The sequence below is a fragment of the Dipodomys spectabilis genome, unplaced genomic scaffold, assembly GCF_019054845.1.
Source record: "Dipodomys spectabilis isolate Male_0828 unplaced genomic scaffold, ASM1905484v1 ptg000145l, whole genome shotgun sequence".
In the NCBI taxonomy this organism is placed as follows: domain Eukaryota; kingdom Metazoa; phylum Chordata; class Mammalia; order Rodentia; family Heteromyidae; genus Dipodomys; species Dipodomys spectabilis.
This window is the reverse complement of record NW_024870822.1, coordinates 18,392,094-18,414,034: the sequence shown is the minus strand read 5'-3', so window position 1 is coordinate 18,414,034 and position 21,941 is coordinate 18,392,094. Positions and strand designations below refer to the sequence as shown.

Here is a 21,941-nt window from a genome sequence, read left to right as displayed (position 1 = left end):
TGAAAAGGTGGAAAAAGTTTAAACAAATACAACCATGGTACTCACTAGACACTACATGGAAAATGAACTGTGCAATTTTTTTTTTATGTTTCATGATCGGTTTAATCAGGTAATTCCAGGACAGTAAAATCATTAAAACAAATTCTTATGATACAGTCTGATATGTCCAATTACATGGATATGGTGTAACAAAAACAGTTACAAATTTCTATATGCGTATTTACATTATATACTCAGTACTATCAAGCTGGTTAACTATAGGATACATGACATGAGTTAAACAATTTGAACTGTGCAATTTATGGGTGGGGAAAAAGCGAAAGAAGAGGAGACATGGTTCATAAAGAATTATATTTATTGCCTAACACATATAACTGTAACCCCTCTGTATATCACCTCTACAATAACAATAAAAAGAAGAACAAAAATTAGGAAACCCAAGGAATACTAAAGGAGAAAATTCTTAAATCTAAAGAATTCAAATAGAAAGGGAAATTTTTATACTGGCAGAAGCTATAAAGAAATTACAGATATAAAAAAGGAAATGGAGCCAGGAGCCAGTGGCTCATGCCTGTAATCCTAACTATTCAAGTGGCTGAGATCTGAAGATTGCAGCCCAGGTAGGAAAATCCATGAGACTCTTATCTCTAACTACCAAAAAGCTGGAAGTAGAGCTGTGGCTCAAGTGGTAGAGTGCCAGCTTTGAGTGAAAAAAAGCTAAAGGACAGTACCCAAGCACTGGCACAGAAAAAGGAAGGGAGGGAGGGACAGAGGGACGGAGAGAGATAAGGGAGGGAAGGAAAGAAGGAAGCGAAAGGAAAGAAGGAAGCAAGGAAGGAAGAGGAAAAGGAAAAGGAGGGAAAAGGAAGAGGAAAAGGAAAAGGAAAGGAAAGGAAGGAGGGAGGAAGGGAAAGGAAAATAAGAAAAGCAAAAAGGGAAATGAACACGAAAAAATGGGAGTTTCACAATTAAAAATATGGCATTGAACAGAGGATAACAACCCATTTTTTAGAAATGAATAGTTTTATTTTTATTTATAAAATTATTATTTTCTACCTGCCCTCTTATCAATATTTCATAACCATTTCTGATTCTTCCTTTGTATGGTTTCAGTCCATTGGGTCTTCCACAACAAAAACACTGGGTAGGTGTACCAACAAATATTTATTTCTCACAGTTCTGGGGGCTGAGGAGTCCAAGATCAAAGCCCCAGCAGATTCAGTGTCTGGCAAGGCCTCATTTCCTGGTTCAGAGAGAGCCACCTTGCTGTGTCTCACATGGCAGAGCAGGTGAGAGCTCCCTAATAGCCCATTTTTGCTTGGTTTTATTTCTGCTTTTCTGTGTCATTTGCTTAAGAAGTAGCATGGAAGATTTGAGGAGTGCATGAGAAGATGAGTCTGAACATCTAGAGGATATCTGCATGGCTTGGTAGAAAGACGTAAGTCCTTGATTCAAATTCTGGACTGGCCACTTTTACCTTGAAAGAACCTTTGTTGTTCTTTTGTAAAAGGAGGTTGATGAAGGCCGTCTCATAGCATTGGATTGAGAATTAAATGAGGACACAGCACACCAAAGCACTGGGATGCGGAGTATTTCCACCATAAATTTTAGTCCTTGTCTTTATCAGCACGTTTTCTACTCCTTCTTGGTGGGTCTTTCCAAACATGAATTTTTAATGTCTGAGTTGTAGTCAGTGTGAAATAGTGTAAACCCTACATATTCTAACACAATAACCATTCAAAAATGATTTGTGGATTGACTGAAATTCCACAAATGCATTCTTACTTGAAAACAGAGGTTTAGATGAGTTGAATTCTGCAGTTCCCTTCCTGGTTCTGAGATTCATATCCCAATAAGAAAACCTTCCTCAGTGTCACTCACAATAAGAACTAGCTTCCGTGAGGAGAAATGAGTTTCTTTTTCCTGGTCTCATGTCTAGTTTTCTTTATGAAATACAACACAGAATCTCCTCAGAGCCCTTCCTGTAATTTCAAACAAAATCTTTAAGACTGGAAAACAATCATTGTTTCCTCCAGTATTTCACTTAATCTCATTCTTCACATGTAATTCATGTGGGTCTTCATCACTAATTCTGGCACTATGTCACATAACCTTTGTAAATACTTTTTAAAAATGTCTTAGGTATGCCAGGTAAGTTAAGAGTGATCTCCTCTTTTCCTTCCAGTACTAAAACTAAATAATACACAGAGAGAGGTCTGGGACAAGAAACAGGAATTTCAGGAAAATGCTTTCCAATGTCCATCTGGGAAGGCAACCCTAAACCATGATAGCCATGGCTGAGCAATGCGTAGTCAACAAGAGGGATAAAGAACAGCCATCATGCTTCGAGGCAAATGCCTATTGGCACTAAACTATAGCTGGAAAAATAAAAGAGCGCCTTTCATTAACCAGTTAAAAAGAAATCCAGAACTCTCGAATGGATGTGAAAGCCTGTGTTTAAGCAAAACCACAGTATGGTCGTGCCCATTTCATTTTCTTTAGCTTTCTTAATAAACTTCTATTTATGCTCCCTTGATGTTACCAACTTCAACTCCAGTGTCTCAGTAGGCTTCCCCACATTTCAGCATGGAAAAACTTCTAGCCATATAGACTTATATAAAGCACTCTTTGTGTACTTGACTGTCTCTTGACATCTTGCAACCTGAGCACAACAGCTGCATATTTGAGCACAGAGGTGGCTTTACTAAGTAAAAATGTGTTCCTAAGTCCAGATAAAACAAGTTTCTTCATAAACTTCCATATAAACTGGAAATTGTTGTAAATGAATTTCAAAACAGTAAAAACCTACTTGTTTATAATATGGTCAATGGTTTATCTCAATGTATTTTCAAAGTGAAAATAAAATCTTCATTTAGGAAGGCTGTTTATTCAGCTAGGATTAGAAATGTCTTGTATTTGTAAAGCTCTATAGAAGACTTCTATAGCCACTTTACTGTAAGTAACCACATCATTTCTAAGAAACTTTAAAATGAGACTGCTCCCAATAGAAAACTGACACATTTCACTGATAATCTTCACTTCTGACTCTATTTGAAAAGAATGGTCAAAGACAGGAACCCTGTACACATGTATGGATTTCATTCCATTTCTATTCCTGCCCTAATTCTTGTGGCTTGGACCTATTCCAGATGCTCTGCCTTACACTGTGGTTTGCATTAGAGATCCCTACTCCTGATTCATTGCATTCCCTGATTGACAAACAGATTTAGATATGAAAACAAACAGTTACCTGCCTATAATTGGTTTCTAACAACTGCACTGTTATAACACTTTTAAAACATGATAAAGTTGCCTCCCAGATAAGCTTCCTGTTCAGTTGTGGAAGGGGACCAGTGGCTTGGTTTTTGGGGGTTTTTTTTTTTAACCATATAGGAGTCTTTACTGTTCTCCAAGATAATCCACAACTCTCATGTATCTATGATCTTTGTGTCTTATGAACTAAAATATCTGATACACAGACAGACAGATAAATGTTTTACCCCTGTAAATTAAATAAGTATACACTGGATTTTAATTTTCTAAACTTATGGGCTTTTTAATTGAGGGCAAAAAAATCTTCTATGAGACAGTCACATTTTTGCTGTTTTAATTTGGAGCATAATACTACTTCACTGACAGTGAAATTTTAGACAAATAAATATCCTAATGTTATTTTTTAATAATTTGCCTCACAGTGTCAATTGAATTACATGAAACATATCAAACTAGTTATGATACAAGTTACTACTCACATACTACAAACCATTGTAATTTCCTCTGCACATCATAATAAGAGACTAGGACTTAGCATTTTAAAATTCCTGGGGAAATCAAATGTATTTTAAGTATCAGCTCTGATTATTTAATCAGACAACTTGCATTTTGCCCTGGCTAATTTTGAAGGCTGATAATATTTTACTCATAAAAATAATTGTGCACCTGTTGTGAGGGAAGCCTAGTTAAACAAATGTTAATAGGAATGTAACTCTTTGCTTTAAGCTTAAGAATACAGGTCTCTCATTATTATCTTATGATGAAACGTAATTTTAAACCATGCATAGATCTCATTTTAAATCTCATCTGTTCCATAGAGAGATGTTCAAGCGTATTATTAAAACACATATACGTATAATGAAGTTTAGTTGCCAGAAAACTAACACTGGATGATGTCTACTAAACCAGCTAGATGTGGAGTTCCCCTCATCCTTTACTACCTGTGTCCTGTCTCATTCTATTTCCTGAGCAAACCATTTTAATGACATCGAATTGTTTCTGTGAAATGTGTACTTTTCTTGCTAGTTTATGATCAAAGGAGAAAATAAAAAGGAGACCCACAAAAGCTGCACCCCTCTTGCACTTTTACTTTCAGACCCTTTCAGCAGCAGAGATCTTTTTCAGTACCCAAATTCTCTGAGCTTTAAAAAATGCTAGGCACTCAAGGAAGAGAGACGGTCTTAGACCTTTTCTCTGCAGTTTCTGTCATTTTGTACAGACTTTCTAAGAGCTACCAACTTGTGTCTATTCAGTCCATTTCCAGGTGTAATCAACTCCTAAGTGCTGAAAGAGGCTTGAGGAAAAATAATTTATCTGAAGGTAAACTAGCTAAATTGTAAGCTCAGTTATGGAAGGTGGCTTTGCAATTGGCTGATTGTCTTTAAGGTGATATTTAGAGGGAATTTTTATTTTAAATTACCTAAACTTTGAACCCCTATCCTTTACAGTGTCAGGCCCATACTAATTTTAGCTTGGTTAGTGCAATAGAAGTTTACTACTAAAGTTCAGAATATGGGTACATTTTTTTAAATAACCTAAATTCTCTGTAGTTTTCTTTTTCAATAGTTTAATGCACACATTTGGATTGAAGGGGAATCACAAATAAACGGAATAATTGCATCAAATTTCCTCAGTGCATTAAATATGCACTCAGTGGTAATTACTAACAGTAGCAACAAATTTAAAAATGTACAGAATAATGTACAATTTATGCTTATTTCAAGGTCCTTATTCATAAAAACACCATTTGGATGAAAATACACACATTTTATTAAGTGGTTTGCCTGGCATTTTATTTAAAATTCAGACAAATGACCTAAATACTAAGAGTGTGGGAGGCATAGTACTATGGACTAGTTCTTTATGTGTCATAGTAACTACCTCCTGAAAATCTGGTCAAAAGCTAACTTTAGATTAAGGAAATGCCTAGCACACACCCTGGCACCTTGAGTGCTAAACATAGAGCATTCCTGGGGACACAAACAGCATGAGATTAATAGTGCTCATATGAACTTCCCTTTCAAGAATCAGCTCTATATAAATATTTTCACAAACATACATTTTAAAACCATATGCATTTATTCAAATGAAAGGGGCTAAGGTGAAATAGAGCAAGTTAAAATGTTTTTCTATTATTTGCATTTACTAAAACCATATATATATATATATATATATATATATATATATATATATATGTTTGAAAATAAACACATTTATAGCAGGTCCCACTTATTACAGCTACTTAAGGAAAACAAAACAAACCTCTATCAACTATATTTCCAGAAATGTTATGTGTGACTGTCCCCTTTAAACAAGATGCTAGAGAAATCTCCTGAAGCTTTAGCTAAATTGTTTTGCTTATTTTCATATTTTTAATTTTTCACACCCTTTTTTATTAACGTCACGTAGCTGTAGGAGGGGATTCATTTCATTTTGACATGTCCACGTATATATGCAATGGGCCTTAATCACAGTCATCCACTCCGTCTGTCTTCCCCAGCTTCCTGTACCTCTTACCAAACCAGTCTCAACAAGGCTCATTGCTCCATTTTCACTTGTGTGCATAAAGTTTGTCTTAGATAGTTTAATCTGTAATTAGCAACGTGATTTAATAATAATGCAAGGGTTGAGAGGCAAACAATAGATAACCTATTTTTTATATAATAAGATAGAAATGAATCCTACCAGTCTAGTAATCACCAGGTCTAGCTCATTTAAAGAAGGTCATTACTCTTAAATTCAATATCATAGTTTTGCACACTGACTCATACATGTAATTTCTTACTTGGGATGCAAGGATCAGAAGGATTGTGGTTTGAAGGCCATAAAAGACAAAAAAGTATACAGACCCGATCTCAAGAAATAAGTTGGTCATGAAGGTACATACTTGTTTTCTCCCAACTTATATCAGAAGTATAAGTAGGGGAATTATGGTTTGAGGATGATCCCAGGTAATAATAAAAGGCTTTATCTGAAAAAATAACCAAGAGCAAAAAGGGCTTGAGGGTGTAGCTCAAGTGGTAGAGTACCTGTCTAGCAAACACAAGGATCTCTGAGTTCAAACCCCAGATTCACCCAAATACATACATACATACATACATACATACATAAGCTACATTGTTTTGGGTTAAACAAACATGACATGGAAAGTGAGCTATCCTATAAACTTGACATGGGTGATAATATCAGTTTCTTGAGGTATTACAATTTCCTCTCAATCTTATATGTCCAATAATGTCCTATGAAACAATTTTGATCTAAAAGATAATGGATGGTTCCAACTTCCTACTGGTCATGACAATGGAACATTCTTACTATTACTACCACTGGTAAACTGGTAGCAATTTTCCGTGTATATATAGAATATATACAAACATTCTCCTCAGTTTTGTTTTGCCTCTCTTACTGCTTCCAAAGACTTCTCATTAAGCCAACCAATCATTTAGATAATATAAAGAGATTGATAATAATAGAGATGTCATTCTCCCAATATAGTGCAGAGAACAAAGTTTATGTCAAGAGACAATTTTCACTCAAACTCAAAATTTCTCATTTTATAGAGAGACAGGAAATTTCCACTAAGAATGAGATTAAATATACCACCAATAATATTGTGAGATCATCATTCTAAGACATTAAGAAGGTTTCTCTCAATTTTCCCACGTTTATTTTACTCCCAGATCCCCAGTGTTCCGAAGTCATCCTGTCCTTTCTCATTTCACTGAGTCACTCTAATCTGTACGTGTATATTAAAGTATGGCTGGATGGATAAGTATTTATGACTATTTTCAATTCTGGTTTTTTACATTAATTCTGAACTAAAATCACATATATTTGGAGAATGTTACCTAGTTCGATAAAGAAAGGTTCCCCCATCAGCCTAAATCCAATACACATCATTAAAGCTCCAGTATGTTTTCACTAATTCCACACAGGAGGGTTACAGATGTCCTGCTAGCTACCATTTCCTGGTAAGCAATCTGAATGGCTTCCAGGAAATTGCTAATGACCTGTATTTTACTTAAAATCTAGGCTGCAATTAGTAATAGTTTTCTTTTTCCATGCTGGTTATAATGTTTATTTTCATCACAGTAATCAGGAAGGGGATAAAAAGGTAAAATGCCTTGTTTAGGTATTATTTCAAAATATTCTTTTTGATTTGGATATGTCACCAATAGACTAATACATTTTTAACCTCATCATAATTGTGTAAAAAAAATTTGAGTTTTTTTTACTTCTTTCCAATTTATCTTCTTTCCCACTCTAGTGGATAGCTTTTGCTAAAATTAGCCTTTTTAAAATGAAATCAGTAGGAATACTTTGTAATTGCTATTTTTTACATATAAGAACACTTCATAATTAAAACTTCTTAAACCAGATATGATTTAAAAATTTTATATTTTAATTATAATAATTAACTACAAAAAAGAAGTTTCACATTCTTATTCATTAAATTTAAAATAGGGTAATGTGGTCAATGCAATAACAAAAAAGAATAGATTTAGCCAGTGTTATATTTATAACCAGAACCTGTGATTAAACTTCAGTATTTTCTTTAATGTAAACATTGATTTTACTAATTAGATTCAACTGATATTTTCCCTAACATATCGATTTCTTTTAATCCCAACAGTTAACAATGATTCTAATGATCATAATACTTTAGACTTTAATCATACAGTAGGAATTTTTGCTAGTAGCTTTTGTTTGAGTTTTAATTAAGAAGACTTTGTATCTCCAACCCCAAGAGAGGGGTCAGTTTTAATTGCTTGTATGTATATCACACAGACTTCAAAAGAAGTAAAAGATGTTTATAACTGAGAGTACAAAGGAAAGCTTTGAAATTTCTATATTCATGTAAAGTGATATAATTAAAAACTATGGGTGTTGCTGTGTTATAATGTGTATGTGTGTTCATAAAATTTGCTGCTCTGTGCAGTTGTTGTTAGCAAAAAGAGTTCATATATTCTCTAAGAATTACTATTGACTACAAGAAGATCAAAAGAGTATATGAAATGGGCTAAAAATGTAAGGGGGAATACTAAGTTTCTGCCTTAGTAATTTACTATATGATTGAGAGCAGTGACTTTTTAAGAATTAGAAAAAATATCTGGATAATGGAAAGAGACATTATTTTTTCCTTATATGCAAAAAAAGAAGTTGGACAGAATGTCTCTAGCTTTTTTGTTTAGTCTCAAATTCTAGAATATTCTGAAGTTCTATAATTATAAAGATATATACAGAAAATATTGGCAAGCAATCTGCTTCATTGTTTCACCCAAACAGCACAGTGAGCAAATAGTATCTGTACTCTCAATCTCTTTTACAAGCTGATGTCTAGAACAATATGAGAAATCTAAATATTATTATTATAATATTATTGTTTAATCTCATTTTCTGAGACAGCAACACTCACAAGGAACTTTGATGGTTTTATAGAGTTGAAAAGTGGCACATAATTCACCTCTAAGCACCTTGTCTTTAAAGTTCCTCTAGATGAAGAAATTGCTGTAAAATTTTAAATGGAGATTAAAAAAAAAACTCGTTTATAATGAATATGCAAAGTGTAGTTCTCTGGTTACAACAGAAAACATCAATCACTTTGTATTTCTATACCTAAACATGAGTAGAAAAGGCAAGGTTTGCAATGAATGATCAGAGTACTTAGATATAGCTTACTCTACTACTATGAAAATGGTCATATGGGAAAGAAAACTGGCATTTAAGACTGTAACCTGTGATATACAATGCTAATTCTATAGCAGTGCTCTTAGACCCATTCTGACCGTTTGTAGATTATCAGCATTGTTTTTAAGTTCCTTCAAGAACCAACACTATTTGATCTCCAAAGATTTATCATACACTGAAAATAATCATGACTCTTGTGTAACAATGTTCCCAAAAGATTCTTGTTGCCAATCAAAACTGAAAATGGAACCAGGTCCTCAGTGGAACTGAGTAGCAATAACAATAAATCCAGTTTAATTCAGTATTTTCACCTAGCACAACCATGGTATGTTTCTACTGTTTGAGATAGTAGAGATCTTAATTTTAATTCCCATAGTTACAACTCTAATAAGGAACAAGAAAGTAAGGATTCCTACTAAGTAGTAATTAAGATTTAGAACCAAACCCCTTGGAGGTATTCACTGAAATTGTGTTTCAGTGAACTGTGTTAAGTAATTGTGTTTCAGTAGCTGCTTTGCAAAACCACTTGTAGGATATTACACTTAAAAGAATTTGTTGAGGCTGGGAAGGTGGCTCAGTGGTAGAGCGCTTGCCTTGCATGCATGAGGCCCTGGGTTTGATTCCTCAGCACCACATAAGCAGAAAGAAAAAAAGCTAGAAGTGGTGCTGTGGCTCAAGTGCACTGAGGGACATTGTCCAGGCCCAGAGTTCAGGACCCACAACCAGCAAAAAAAAAAAAAAAAAAAAAGAGAGAATTTGTTTTGTCACTTTTTTCTAATAGAACAATTTTCTAAGCTACAGGAGAACATGCCTACAAATGTGCCTACCTGGGTGCTCAAATTTATATATTGAAATATTTAACCATAAACAACCAAGAAAAGAACATGCTATTTTCTTATTTGCATTGTGCCCCCTCATCATATGCGTTTGACAAATATGAGCACAAACAGTTTGTGCTCACGTCCAACAATGCTGTCTCCCTGGCACATTGCCCGGGGAGTTGTCTTCACACCAAGCAGAAGATGCCAGCCCCAGTGTGGAGGCACATGCTCAGACAACATGGCTAAGAATCCCTTGGCTAAGGCACGAAGCTTAGACCCTCCATGGCGACAGAGGGTGCCGCTTGAGCTCACGACATTGCTTAATGTGAATTTAGAAATGTTTCAGGGTCTTAAATGTTCTAGTGTCTTCACTCCTTTGGAACTACTCAAATAAATAAATAAATAAAATTACAAACGAGTTACAAACTCAAAGAACATTTCTGCCTTACCTCACTTCTTCCTACCATATTTTTCTACCCCTGTTTTTCTTGATTTTTTTTTTTTCTGGTCCTGGGGCTTGAACTCAGGGCCTGGGTGCTGTCCCTGAACCTCTCTGTGTTCAGGGCTAGTACTCTATCTCTTTTTTTTTTTAACTTTTTCTTTTTTTTTTTTTTTAGTTTTTAATGGTTTTTGTTGTTTTTATTTTGTGTCACTCCTGTTGCTTGAACTCAGAGCCTGGGTACTATCCCTGAGCTTCTTTTTGCTCACAGATAGCACTCTATCACGTGAGCCATAGCTCCACTTTGGCTAGTTTATTAGTAGAGATAAAAAGTCTCACAGACTTTTCTTCCCCAACTGGCTTTGAACTGCAATTTTCAGATCTCAGCCTCCTAAGTATTCTGTCCCTTGAGCCATAGCACTACTTCCAGTTTTTGAGTAATTTGAGATGAGAGTCTCACGGGGACTTTTCTGCCTAGCCTGGATTCAAACCGAGATCCTCAGATCTCAGTCTCCTGAGTAGCTAGGACTACAGCTATGAGCCACAATCACCCAGCTTCCACTCCTGTTTTTCACTTACGCATATACCAAAGTTATAAGTAAACTGTGCTTGTTTCCTGCTCTGCTGTAGTATCGCATTTATATAGCAAAGGGTAAATGTGGAGTCTGTTTGTGGGGAAAAGGCTAGTCCAGAACCTGTCTTCCCATGATTCCACTGGGACTGTTGAGGTTTTGAAAAGTTTGAGAACTATACTGCACTGCATCATAGGCTTTAAAGAGCAAGTTCAAACCCTACTTCCAGAATTAAGTCATCTTAAATGAGCTTGATAGAATTAATAGGTAGTAATATTAACAGTAACTAAATACAGAGACTTTGTCAAACATGTTGGCTTGTTTGAAGTTTTGCTAGATGGAAGAGGAAACATTTGTTAGTATAATTCTTAATATTAATATTACATACTAACACTTAATTTTGAGGATGCAAACTTCGTGTAATTCTAAGCAGTTTGATAAATTCTATGGTGACAATAAACCCTTAGAAATATACCAACGTAGCCGGGAGCTGGTACCTCATACTTGTCATCTTAGCTACTTAGGAGGCTGAGATCTGAAGATATGGCTCAAAGCCAGACTCAGCAGGAAAGTCTGTGTCTTATCTCCAATTAATCATCCAAAAGCCAGACTCTAGTAGAGCTGTGGCTTACGTGGTAGATTGCTAGCCTTAAACTGAAAAAGCTAAGTATAGTGCCCAGGCCTTGAATTCAACCCACAGAATCAGAATAAAAAATTGTGTGTGAATATGTGTGTGTATATATGTATATACGTGTAAGTAAAAAATATATGTATACATGTGTGTAAATAAACACATGTAGTTCTTATAAACAAAGTTACTTTTCAGAATTTGTAACACTTTGGGCCACTCTCTGAGTTTGCTACTATTAAATTTCTGCCAATTATGGCATTTTATCTCAACTAATACTGCTACTAGAAAGAAGGGTGCCTTTGAAACAATGGTGCTGAGAGAATGGGTTGGAATGGTAAGTGAAGCTGCAGGGAGGAGGAGAAATCACAGGTGCAAGGCCACAAGACTACAGTTACACAGGATGAATAACTCTAGAGAGCTAATGGACAGCATGGGGACCACACTTAGTAAAAGAATACTCTACTGTATACTAGAAATTTGCTGAGAGATTTTACATGGTCTTACTATGTATAAAGTAACCAGTAACTTGTGAAGGGATAGGTATGTTAATTTGCTTAACTATTAACCATTTCAATATGTATATGAAAATATAATGTATACATACAATGTCAAAACATATTGCTGTACACCTTCAATATAAAAAGTATACAAATTAAGCTGGGCGCCGGTGGCTCACGCCTGTAATCCTAGCTCATCAGGAGGCTGTGGCTCACGCCTGTAATCCTAGCTCATCAGGAGGCTGAGATCTGAGGATCTCGGTTCAAGGCCAGCTCCGGCAGGGAAAGTCCGTGAGACTCTTATCTCCAATAAACCACCAGAAAACCAGAAGTGGTGCTGTGGCTCACTTTGAGCTGAAGAGCTGAGGGACAGTGCCCAAGCCCAGAGTTCAAGCTCCATGACTGACAAAAAAAAAAAGTAGCTCATTGACAATTCTGATTCAGTATTTTTCAAACTTCTGCAGTAACTCAACTCCTATCAAGGGGTTTTAGAAATATTTCTTTCGGGGCTGGGAAGGTGGCTCAGTGGTAGAGCACTTGCCTTGCATGCCTGAGGCCCTGGGTTCGATTCCTCAGCACCACATAAGGAAAAAGCCAGAAGTGGTGCTGTGGCTCAAGTGGTAGAGCGCTAGCCTTGAGCTGAAGAGCTGAGGGACAGCACCCAGGCCCAGAGTTCAGGCCCCACGAGTGGACCCAAAAAAAAAAAAAAAAGAAAGAAAGAAAAAAGAAATATTTCTTTCACTTAGACATAAAATTAATTTTGTGTGAAAGCACATCTTAAGTAAAATCTAACTAAGAAATTACCAGTTTATTGTGCTTCTTAATAATGTGGTAATGTTAAGATCCCAACTTTACTGGTCCCTCCAATCCATTTTTCATTGGCAGTGATAGATACAGACTAGATTAAGGATGATATGTAAACATAGAATGCCTAGAAAATAATATATATGGATACATTCAGAAAATAATGACAATAAGAATTCTAAAATTGATGAAGTGGCGCTGTGGCTCAAGTGGTAGAGTGTTAGCCTTGAGCTGAAGAGCTGAGGGACAGTGCCCAGGCCCAGAGTTCAAGCCCCACGACTGGACCAAAAAATAAAATAAAATAAAATAAAATTTAAAAAGAATTCTAAAATTGAACTGGTAGGGCATATGAAGCCATTTCTAGAGACATGCACCTGTTCAAAAGTGCCTTTATTATAGGTAGTGAATATTAAAATAGACAAAAGAAAAAGCATATGAAAAATAAGGAGGAAAGAAATAATAAAAATTAAAGCAAGATTAATTGGCATACTGAAAAGCAGCAAAGTCAACATATAAATCCAGCAATTGGATGCTTATTGAGGGAGGTCAAAAATATGTAAAACTAAAAGTCAAATATAGAACAGCAAATAAATATGAGTTAAAACTGTAGATTTACTATTGCACATAAAATTAACACTAACATTTGAAAATATTAGAAATAGACATTTTTATAAAAAAATATGCTATGGCAAAACTAACTTATAGAGGAGTATAAAATGTAACAAAACAAAACAAAACAATTATCTCCAAAGAAAATTCCAAGCCCAGGTGTTTTTATTTTACATTGCCTAAGAGAGGAGGAAAAGTTACCCAATTCCAGCATGAACTTTAGAACTAAAAATTAACAAAGACAGTACAAATAAAGAAAAACACAAATTAATCCCATTACAGATACAAAAATAATAACTATAATATGAGCAAACAAAACTATACAGTATATTAAAATGAGGCTATTCCATGACTAGTTAGTGTTGATTTTAAGAATGAATTTAAAAGAACAAAACCAATACGGCATGCTATAAACTAAAATGCAGTATCTCGTGGAAACTCTTAATAGAGTAGAATATTTTTAAATGATAAATCCACAGTAAACAGAAGATCTAACATGAAATAGTACAGGAAATATCATAAAATAAAAACTAGGCAAAAATATCTGTTAACTATTACTACTTAGTAATATTTTTAACATTCTAGGCAATGTAATTTGGAAAGAGGATAAAGATGTATCAATTGAAATAAGGTTAGAGCTAGAAAGGCTGATGAAGAAGAAAATTCTAACAATAAAACAGTGAAATAAATAGACAAAAATTATAAGAATCTCTAAATATACTAACAAAAAAATAAAATGAAGTATATCTCATGTGTTATGAATAAAACACCAAAGGAAGTATATGGAGTATATTTTATAAACAAAACATTTTTGAGAAACATATAAGTATTAAATAAATAATTATTAATGGAAATATTCAGTTTTATAATCATGTCAGTTTATCTTGTAGTGTTGTACAAAAAGTAATCTTTGAAGAATTACTTTGGGATTTTAACTTATGATGAAAAGTCCAAGATATGTAAATATTATGAAATATCTTAAGTAAAAATTATAAAAAGCATTATAAAATATAGTATAAAGTTAAAATTTTAATATATCATAGTACTAATGAAAGTTTAGATAGATCAATAAAATAAAAAGATATTACTTCATTCTATGTAATGATGAGAGATCATGTTTAATATCCTTTTTTGTTTCCATTTACGTAGTTTTACATAGAATACATGCAATGTGTCTAATACCTTTTACAGGATCTGTTTTCAGAAGACAGCTTTCAATAAAATAAATTTTGCTGTTAGCATTATTAAATGAATAAATAAAAGATACTACTTCAAATCAGAGGAGATATGAATGATTTAATGATCAGTGCAAAAATATTTGATTACTGCTTGAGAAAAATTAAGTTATTCCTCTATTACCATTAGTTTAGAAAAATAAAGAGTTAAATACTTTAAAATATAGCCAACTAAATAGAAGAAAATATGGAAAAGTATTATCTAATCTCAGAGAGGGAGAAGCCCTTTGAAGCAAACTCCTTACAGAAGGAAGTATTTTAAAGGGGATGGAAAGCATTATGAAATCAAGCAAATGATGAAATACAACATAATTGACAGAGTTTAATACTGTTAAAATATATGTATTAAGCATTCCTACAAACTAGTAAAAACTAGACAAGTCATTTAAAGGAAAAAATGACCAAACTAAAGGTTGAATAAAAGACTCAGTTAAATTATGGAAAGCTTTATTTTATGCCATATTTTCTGCAAAAATAATAATTGAGGGGTAGGGGGTGTGACTCAGAGATAGAATGGTTGCCTAGCATGTTCAAGGCCTTGGGTTCACTCTTCAGGGAAATCTATAGAATATCATTAAGTAGAAAGAAAGATGAAGAATAGTAAAAAGTTGATACTAATTTTATGAGAAGATTTTAACATATATACTCATTCATTCGTTTTACAAATAAATGTATGTATTTTGTAATCAGGCAATATCAAATGCTGAAACACCTTAAGTGAATAGATTGCTTTAGATTTTGGAATAAAGATAGTACTTTTTTCTTTTTTTTCTTATATATGTTATTGTAAAAATACTGTACAGAAGGGTTACAGTTACATGAGTAAGGTAATGAGTATATTTCCTATCAAGCATGGATAAATTGACCTTATCCATTCAACCAGAATGAGACCAAAGAAGGATATTCTTAGGAGAGGATCACAATGGCACAATAGCTATGTCATCATATAAAATAATATTTATCAAAAGGAACTCCAGGAAATATACACAAGAGGGATTTTTTCTTTGTTGCTGTTTTTGTTTTCTTTTCTTTTCTTTTGTCTTGTTCATTCATTCATCTGTCTTTGGGAGGATTGGGGGGTGCAACAAAAATGGTGAGACAAAGCGTGAATAAATGCAGCAGTGGTACTCACTAGACACCATGTTAAAAATGAACTATACCACTTGTGGATGGGGATGGGAGAGAAAAGCCAGGGGAGATTAAGGGAAGGGGTGATATTGTTGAAAAAGAAATGTACTCTTTATCTTACTTTCATAATTGTAACCCCTCTGTACATCGTCTTTACAATAACCATAAATAAAATAAATAATAATAAATAATAATTGGCCTTATCTAATTTAAAACGAAAAGGTTTAAAAGTGTTTAAATCAAACTATTTGCCTATCACTTTAGCTAAATTTTTCATTGGTATAATTCAATATAATATATATGATGACAAAGTACTAGAATGGAAGAGACAAAAATATAGAATGTTAAAATGGGAAATTCAATGTGAATATTATCTTTGTTATCTTTAATGAACATAAAATTCAGAATAGCACACAAATAAAAGTTTGTGTATCACATAAAGAACCCAGGGAAGAAAAAGAAAAACAAAAGAATTGGAAAGTATAATTTTGCATGTGGTTTACTTTATGCATTTTGAGCATATAAGAGATATACATTTGTTTGGATTTGACATTCATAATTAAAATTAAATATAAAAAATGATGAGACACATGTGGGGAAATATACCCTGAAGTAAAAAATTCGATGTTGAGTCATAAGATTAAAAACGTTAGCTTCTACATTACTAAGAGAAAGCAAGACCCCTATCATTCCTGCTGGCAAAGCTTGCCTTTGCATAAACCATTTCTGTTCTGTGTTATAAAACCAGTGACTTTGGAAAGGGAGGAAAACACAGAATGACGTGCGAAGTAGCACACACCATGTTATTGCAGCTGGATAGAGAATATGTCACTAATGACTTTCTTTCTACCCGTCAGTTATAAGTTGAGGGATTTTTTTTTTCAAAAATAGCAAATGGCCTTTATGGGTACAAAACAGAAGCACTGAAATTCTAAGTAATATTCAATTTTCACTTGATTTTGACACTGTACTAGTTAATGTAATGAATTATTAATTATTCATCAGCAAAAGGATGACTTCTTTTTCTCTTCATTTAAGTTGAACATACCCTGAATATTACCCAATTTTCTGTAGTAAGACCAAAATAACATTTTCATGAGATTCTTATTGCCAAATTGTGACTTAACTGAGATATTATCCACAACCAATAGGAAGATTTACGTAAATGGTTTGATAATTCAGAAAGCTGATGTAATTAAATTCTCAAATTATTAGAGTAAATAAAGAGTATTTATTGACAGAACAAATGACTATAAATTTGGGTCTTTATTCAGAAAACTAGAAGCAGAGTACTTTGTCTTCATGAGTCAACAAGGGAGAGTTTGAATAATTATGAAATATCGTTTCTTACTGGTTATCTTAATTGTGAAATAGATTGCCCACTTCTTAACATGTAGACATATGTAGGCTAGAGATGTGGCGGAATAGTGATTGCCCAGCCCTTGCCTGGGCAAAACTAAATTAAATAATTGATTAATTTAAAAATGTAAAGAGGTTTTTCTGAGGCAGAGATCATGAAATGCTAAGTTCTATCAAGTCTGTTTGAGATCAATCAATCTCTGATTTTACAGCCATATTAATACTACAACTAGTACATCATATATTTCTGTCACTCATGAGTACCTTTTTAAGTATCAAACATGTAGTTCTAAGAACTTTAGCTTTATTAAATCTCTTAATGAGCCTATGAACTAAGTACTATTATGTTCATTTTAGTGATAAGAGATATAAAACAGAAAAATTGTTTGCTACTTATGTAGTAAGTGGCATGGCCAAAATGTAAACTGAGGCAAGGAGCCTCAGAGTTTACCCATAAATCATCACATACAGTATACTCCATAAACTTTTTTAAAGGCCTGGCAGGTAACCTCTTTTGATCAGAGGAAATTCAAATTATCCTGGTATTCATTATTCATGGTAAGCTATTATTATTGTTGTTGTTATTATTAAAAGAAAAACTAAGAATATCTTTAAATCGCTGTACATTTTTTACTTATTTTTGTCATACATTGGGTCAAGTAAATTCATGAGACAGTATAAACTATAATCATATATTTATAGAATGAACAAGAGAAGATAGATATTTCTTTCTGTAAGCACTGCAATGGATTTAGTTCAAGGGCATGTTATACATCTATCCCTCATATTCAACCAAGTGTTATAGGTAAGAATTTAGTGTTGTATAGAGATCAACAAATATATAATTATACAAATTAACATCTGTGCATCAACATATGTGGCATTCTTTATATTGTACCTTTAATGTCTCCAAGAAGTTCACTGGTATTTAATCTTTCCATTTTTTCCTTCCAATCTTTTGAAAGTAGTTTTTCCATGCAGGAGGAATCTATTAAAATAGAAAAGTAAGTATTGTAATCGGTGAGTATAATACATTCAGAAAGTGAGATTACGGAGAAATTCTCTCACTTAAAAATGTATAGATGAATGGGGGGGAGAAGAAGAATGCGGTCAAAAAGTCATTGCAAATACCACAAAATTAGAGAAGGGAAGGAGCGAGCCGAGGGAGGTGAGAATGTTGGAGGGGGTGACACTGACCAAGGCGCATTTAGTTCATAAACTGCATTCATAAAATGGAACCTGCATTGTACAACTACTGAAAGATAATAAACAATCTTTTAAAATGCAGAGAGCGATTTCTGTTGTTGTTGCTTTGACTCTGGTATATAGACAACTGTATTACTCTATTACAAAATACAACTGAGTTTATTTTCTGAGAAAATAATTTAAGTTACTGCACAGGGGTAAAAAGGATAATGTTCAATAAACTTTTCAATATTTAATCAGCATTTATCATTTTTTAGTCTGAAGGGACAGAAAAGAAGTCTCTTTCCTATTTGAAGTTCAGATGACATTCCTTTTAATTCAGATGAGTTTTTAAATCCAAGCAAAATGTGCACAGAATCATAGTAGACCTTGCCCATCAACCCATTACTACTTACTTTTTTAGTTCTTAAAAAGAAACCCAGCTTTTGTAAAATATTTATTTAGAGCAAAACAAAATTTTTTAAAAATCAAGATGTTCTTTCTCCTAGTAGTGAAAACTGCTACAAGTTTTATACAAAAAATAATGCATAATTTTATTAATATTTATTTAAAAATTATTCACCATATTGCATTCTAAATAACATCTTAGCTTATATGAAGTAATTAGTTTCTATAAATATTCATAGAGGTTACAGAGCTCCACACACTAGAATGTTCTAATAATTACCAAAATTTTCTCTATGAGTTCTTTTTCTTTCTTTTCAAATGGTGTTGCAACAGGGACTAATGCTTACAACTATTTGCTTATATACTTTTAAGACTCAAATCTTAACAAATAGTGCACATTCTCAAAAGGGAAAGCAGATTTAAATACTAACTCCTAAGTGTAAAGCATACTCTTCTTAAATTTTGCATTCCAAGTGTCAAAATTCTGGTAATATTCTTTTAAAATTATATTAAAAACAGTTACTCCAGATCCAAATGCTTTCTTGCTTTCAACTCTCTCTTTAGCATTTTTTCCTTCTTTTTTTCCATCCAGCTTTGTTTTTCACAATAACAGTCAGATCAAGATGTCTCTACATGGCTTTAAAAGCCAGATAAGCTTTAGTAAAAGGCAGTGATAACTGCTTAAGAACTGAGAAGAGTATTGCATGTTAGAGACACCTGTAATCCTGGCTACTCAGAAGGCTGAGATCTGAGAATCGAGGTTCAAAGCCAGCCCAGGCAGGAAAGTCCTTGTGACTCATATCTCCAATAAACCACTAAGAAAACCGGAAGTGGCACTGTGGCTCAAGTGATAGAGTGCTAGCCTTGAGCTGAAGAGCTGAGGGACAGCACCCAGGCCCAGAGTTCAAGCCTCATGACCAACAAAAAAAAAAAAGAAAGAAAGAAAAAGTATTGGGGAAAAACAATATTTGTGACATGATTGATCAAGGATTGGATACAGTCCAGATCTGGGTCATGAAGAACTACCATACTAGCTGGGTATCAGAGAAACAAATTCTTTTTAAATACAAAGTCTGTTATAAAATGGAAGCTTTCTGCCTCTTCCCTAACTTCTTTCTTCCTTTCTCCTTTCTTGCCTACCTGTCTTCCTTGTGTCTTAATTCCATTCTTTCCTGCTCATTCCTTAGGCTTTAACAAGTGATCACCTTTGTCTCAAAACCAGGTTCTGGGAGACCTTCCAGTAGGGCTACATGATTATTCAGATGTTTATTGTATGTAATCATCTGTAGTGTAATGGTCTGATATTTTTGTTTCAAAGTCAGACATGAGGCATATATTTTGTTCTATAAAAATCTCAAAAAAGAGAAAACTAAGAATAAGAGTTAAGCCAAAAAATCTTCAAAGATATGCCCATAAGAGAATACTTTTTTCCTCAAATTATGTTTGAATTTCTGAGAAACATTAACATGACATTAGATTATGAATGAGGAAAAAAATTAAATCTTTCATACACTACCTAACTTTTTTCCTTTGCTTTTAAACCTTTCATACATTCATTCTGCTTAAACTGATGTTTACTGACTCAAATGCAAAGTGTAAATTTCTTGCTTAAGTTTCGAGTTGACAACATGTTATAATAAAGACAAAAGCCTAATTTATTGATAATGATCACAAAAGTCAGAACAAGACTATACATACATAGTAGATGAAAACAGACTAAATTATAACCATTATTTCTATAAATAGACTTGAAATCTTTCAGTGCTCCAAGAAAAAAAATGTTAAAACTTCATGGGAAAAAATATAACTATATGGACATCAAAAATACACACTTCAAATATAAATCAAACCATGTAGCACAGCTTTACATAAAAGCTACTCAATAATAAAATGGATAACAACTTCAAAGCATTTTACATTCTATTAAAAAATTAATCCTACTGTAATGCTGAGTTAATCTAGCTACATGAGTTCCCACTTCACTTGAAAAAACTGAGAGGGAAAAAAAAGTCTCTCTGCTTTGGAGTAATGAAAATATTTAGTAACAACAACTGATTGAGTCTATGTGCAGGACAATAAAAGTCACTATCTAACACCTAATTTAACATTTTATCTTAATTCTAGGAGATTCCAAGAATACTTAAATCTGTAAGAAAATCTCTTGAAAAACTCCCAGTTTCTTCCCTAATTATCTGATTGCCAAATCTCTAAGGACATGCTAACATTGGTGCTGAGCACTCTCCATACTACAATGTAAGGCAAGTAACAAAGGAAAAAGGAAAGACAAAGCGGTCTGTTACAAGGACTGGATGGGCCCCAAGGACTGTTTCTGACTGAAGATGAAAGTTAAAAGGAAAAAGTTAAAAGGAAAAGTTTGTTGTTGTTGTTGCTTTTCAAATTTCCTACTCCATTAAGAAATAGACCAATCCACACTAATATCTAGGTACAGGTACAAATTAAAAGTATTTATCTCTCTCTCCTATATTCTTTGGCTGCATTAACAGAACATTAAGGGAGGCTCTGCCTTATTATAATCTAACACAACTTCAGAACCAACAGATGAAAGGCCAGGTTTGCGAAGAAAGGGCAATGATGGAGGGGCATGCAAAAAGAGGGAGGAAAGGTGAGAAAGCACAGTATATACGTTGTATAAAAGCTCAACTGTGTAACTTGAGGGTAGGCACGGAAAGGAAGAAACGATGGAACGGATATCACTGTGCATTGTATTATTGAACTGACATGGAATTGTAACCTATGTATAACTATTTAATACAATAATTAATTTACATAAATACATAAATAAGACCAGATTTTCATACATACATAGATTAAGATGAAACACGGTGGTTTTAATATAGAAGAATGTGATTCAAAATAAAAGAATAAGAAAGGTCACACATAGATCTTTTATTTTATTCATTTGAAAACAACTTATATGTTTACCGTAGTTCACAACCTTAAACAATGAAATAATATGCAGTAAATTTTATTATCTAAGTTTATTCAAAGTTTATTCAGCTGGAAAACAAGGAACTTCATACCTTTTTTTTTGGGGGGGGGGGGTCCGGTCGTGGGACCTGTATTCTGGGTCTGGGCGCTGTCCCTCAGCTCTTCAGCTCAAGGCTAGCGCTCTACCACTTGAGCCACAGTGCCTCTTGCGGCTTTTTTCTTTTTGCTTATTTGGTGCTAAGGAATCAAACCCAGGGCCTCAGGAATGCAAGGTAAGCGCTCTACCACTGAGCCACCTTCCCAGCCCCACTTCATACCTTTTGGAATTAAGATAAAGCATTAC

General features: G+C 33.7%; 1 protein-coding gene across 14 annotated transcripts in view; it reads right to left on the bottom strand.

Moving 5' to 3' along the window:
- Window positions 1-21,941, bottom strand: part of Sox6 (SRY-box transcription factor 6) — a 375,414-nt gene that overhangs the window by 208,260 nt on the left and 145,213 nt on the right. For all 14 annotated transcript variants that reach the window (XM_042691570.1, XM_042691569.1, XM_042691576.1 and 11 more), the window contains one exon: window positions 17,955-18,044. In XM_042691570.1, coding sequence (XP_042547504.1) covers window positions 17,955-18,044 — 90 coding nt within the window. The remainder of the gene's footprint in view (window positions 1-17,954; window positions 18,045-21,941) is intronic.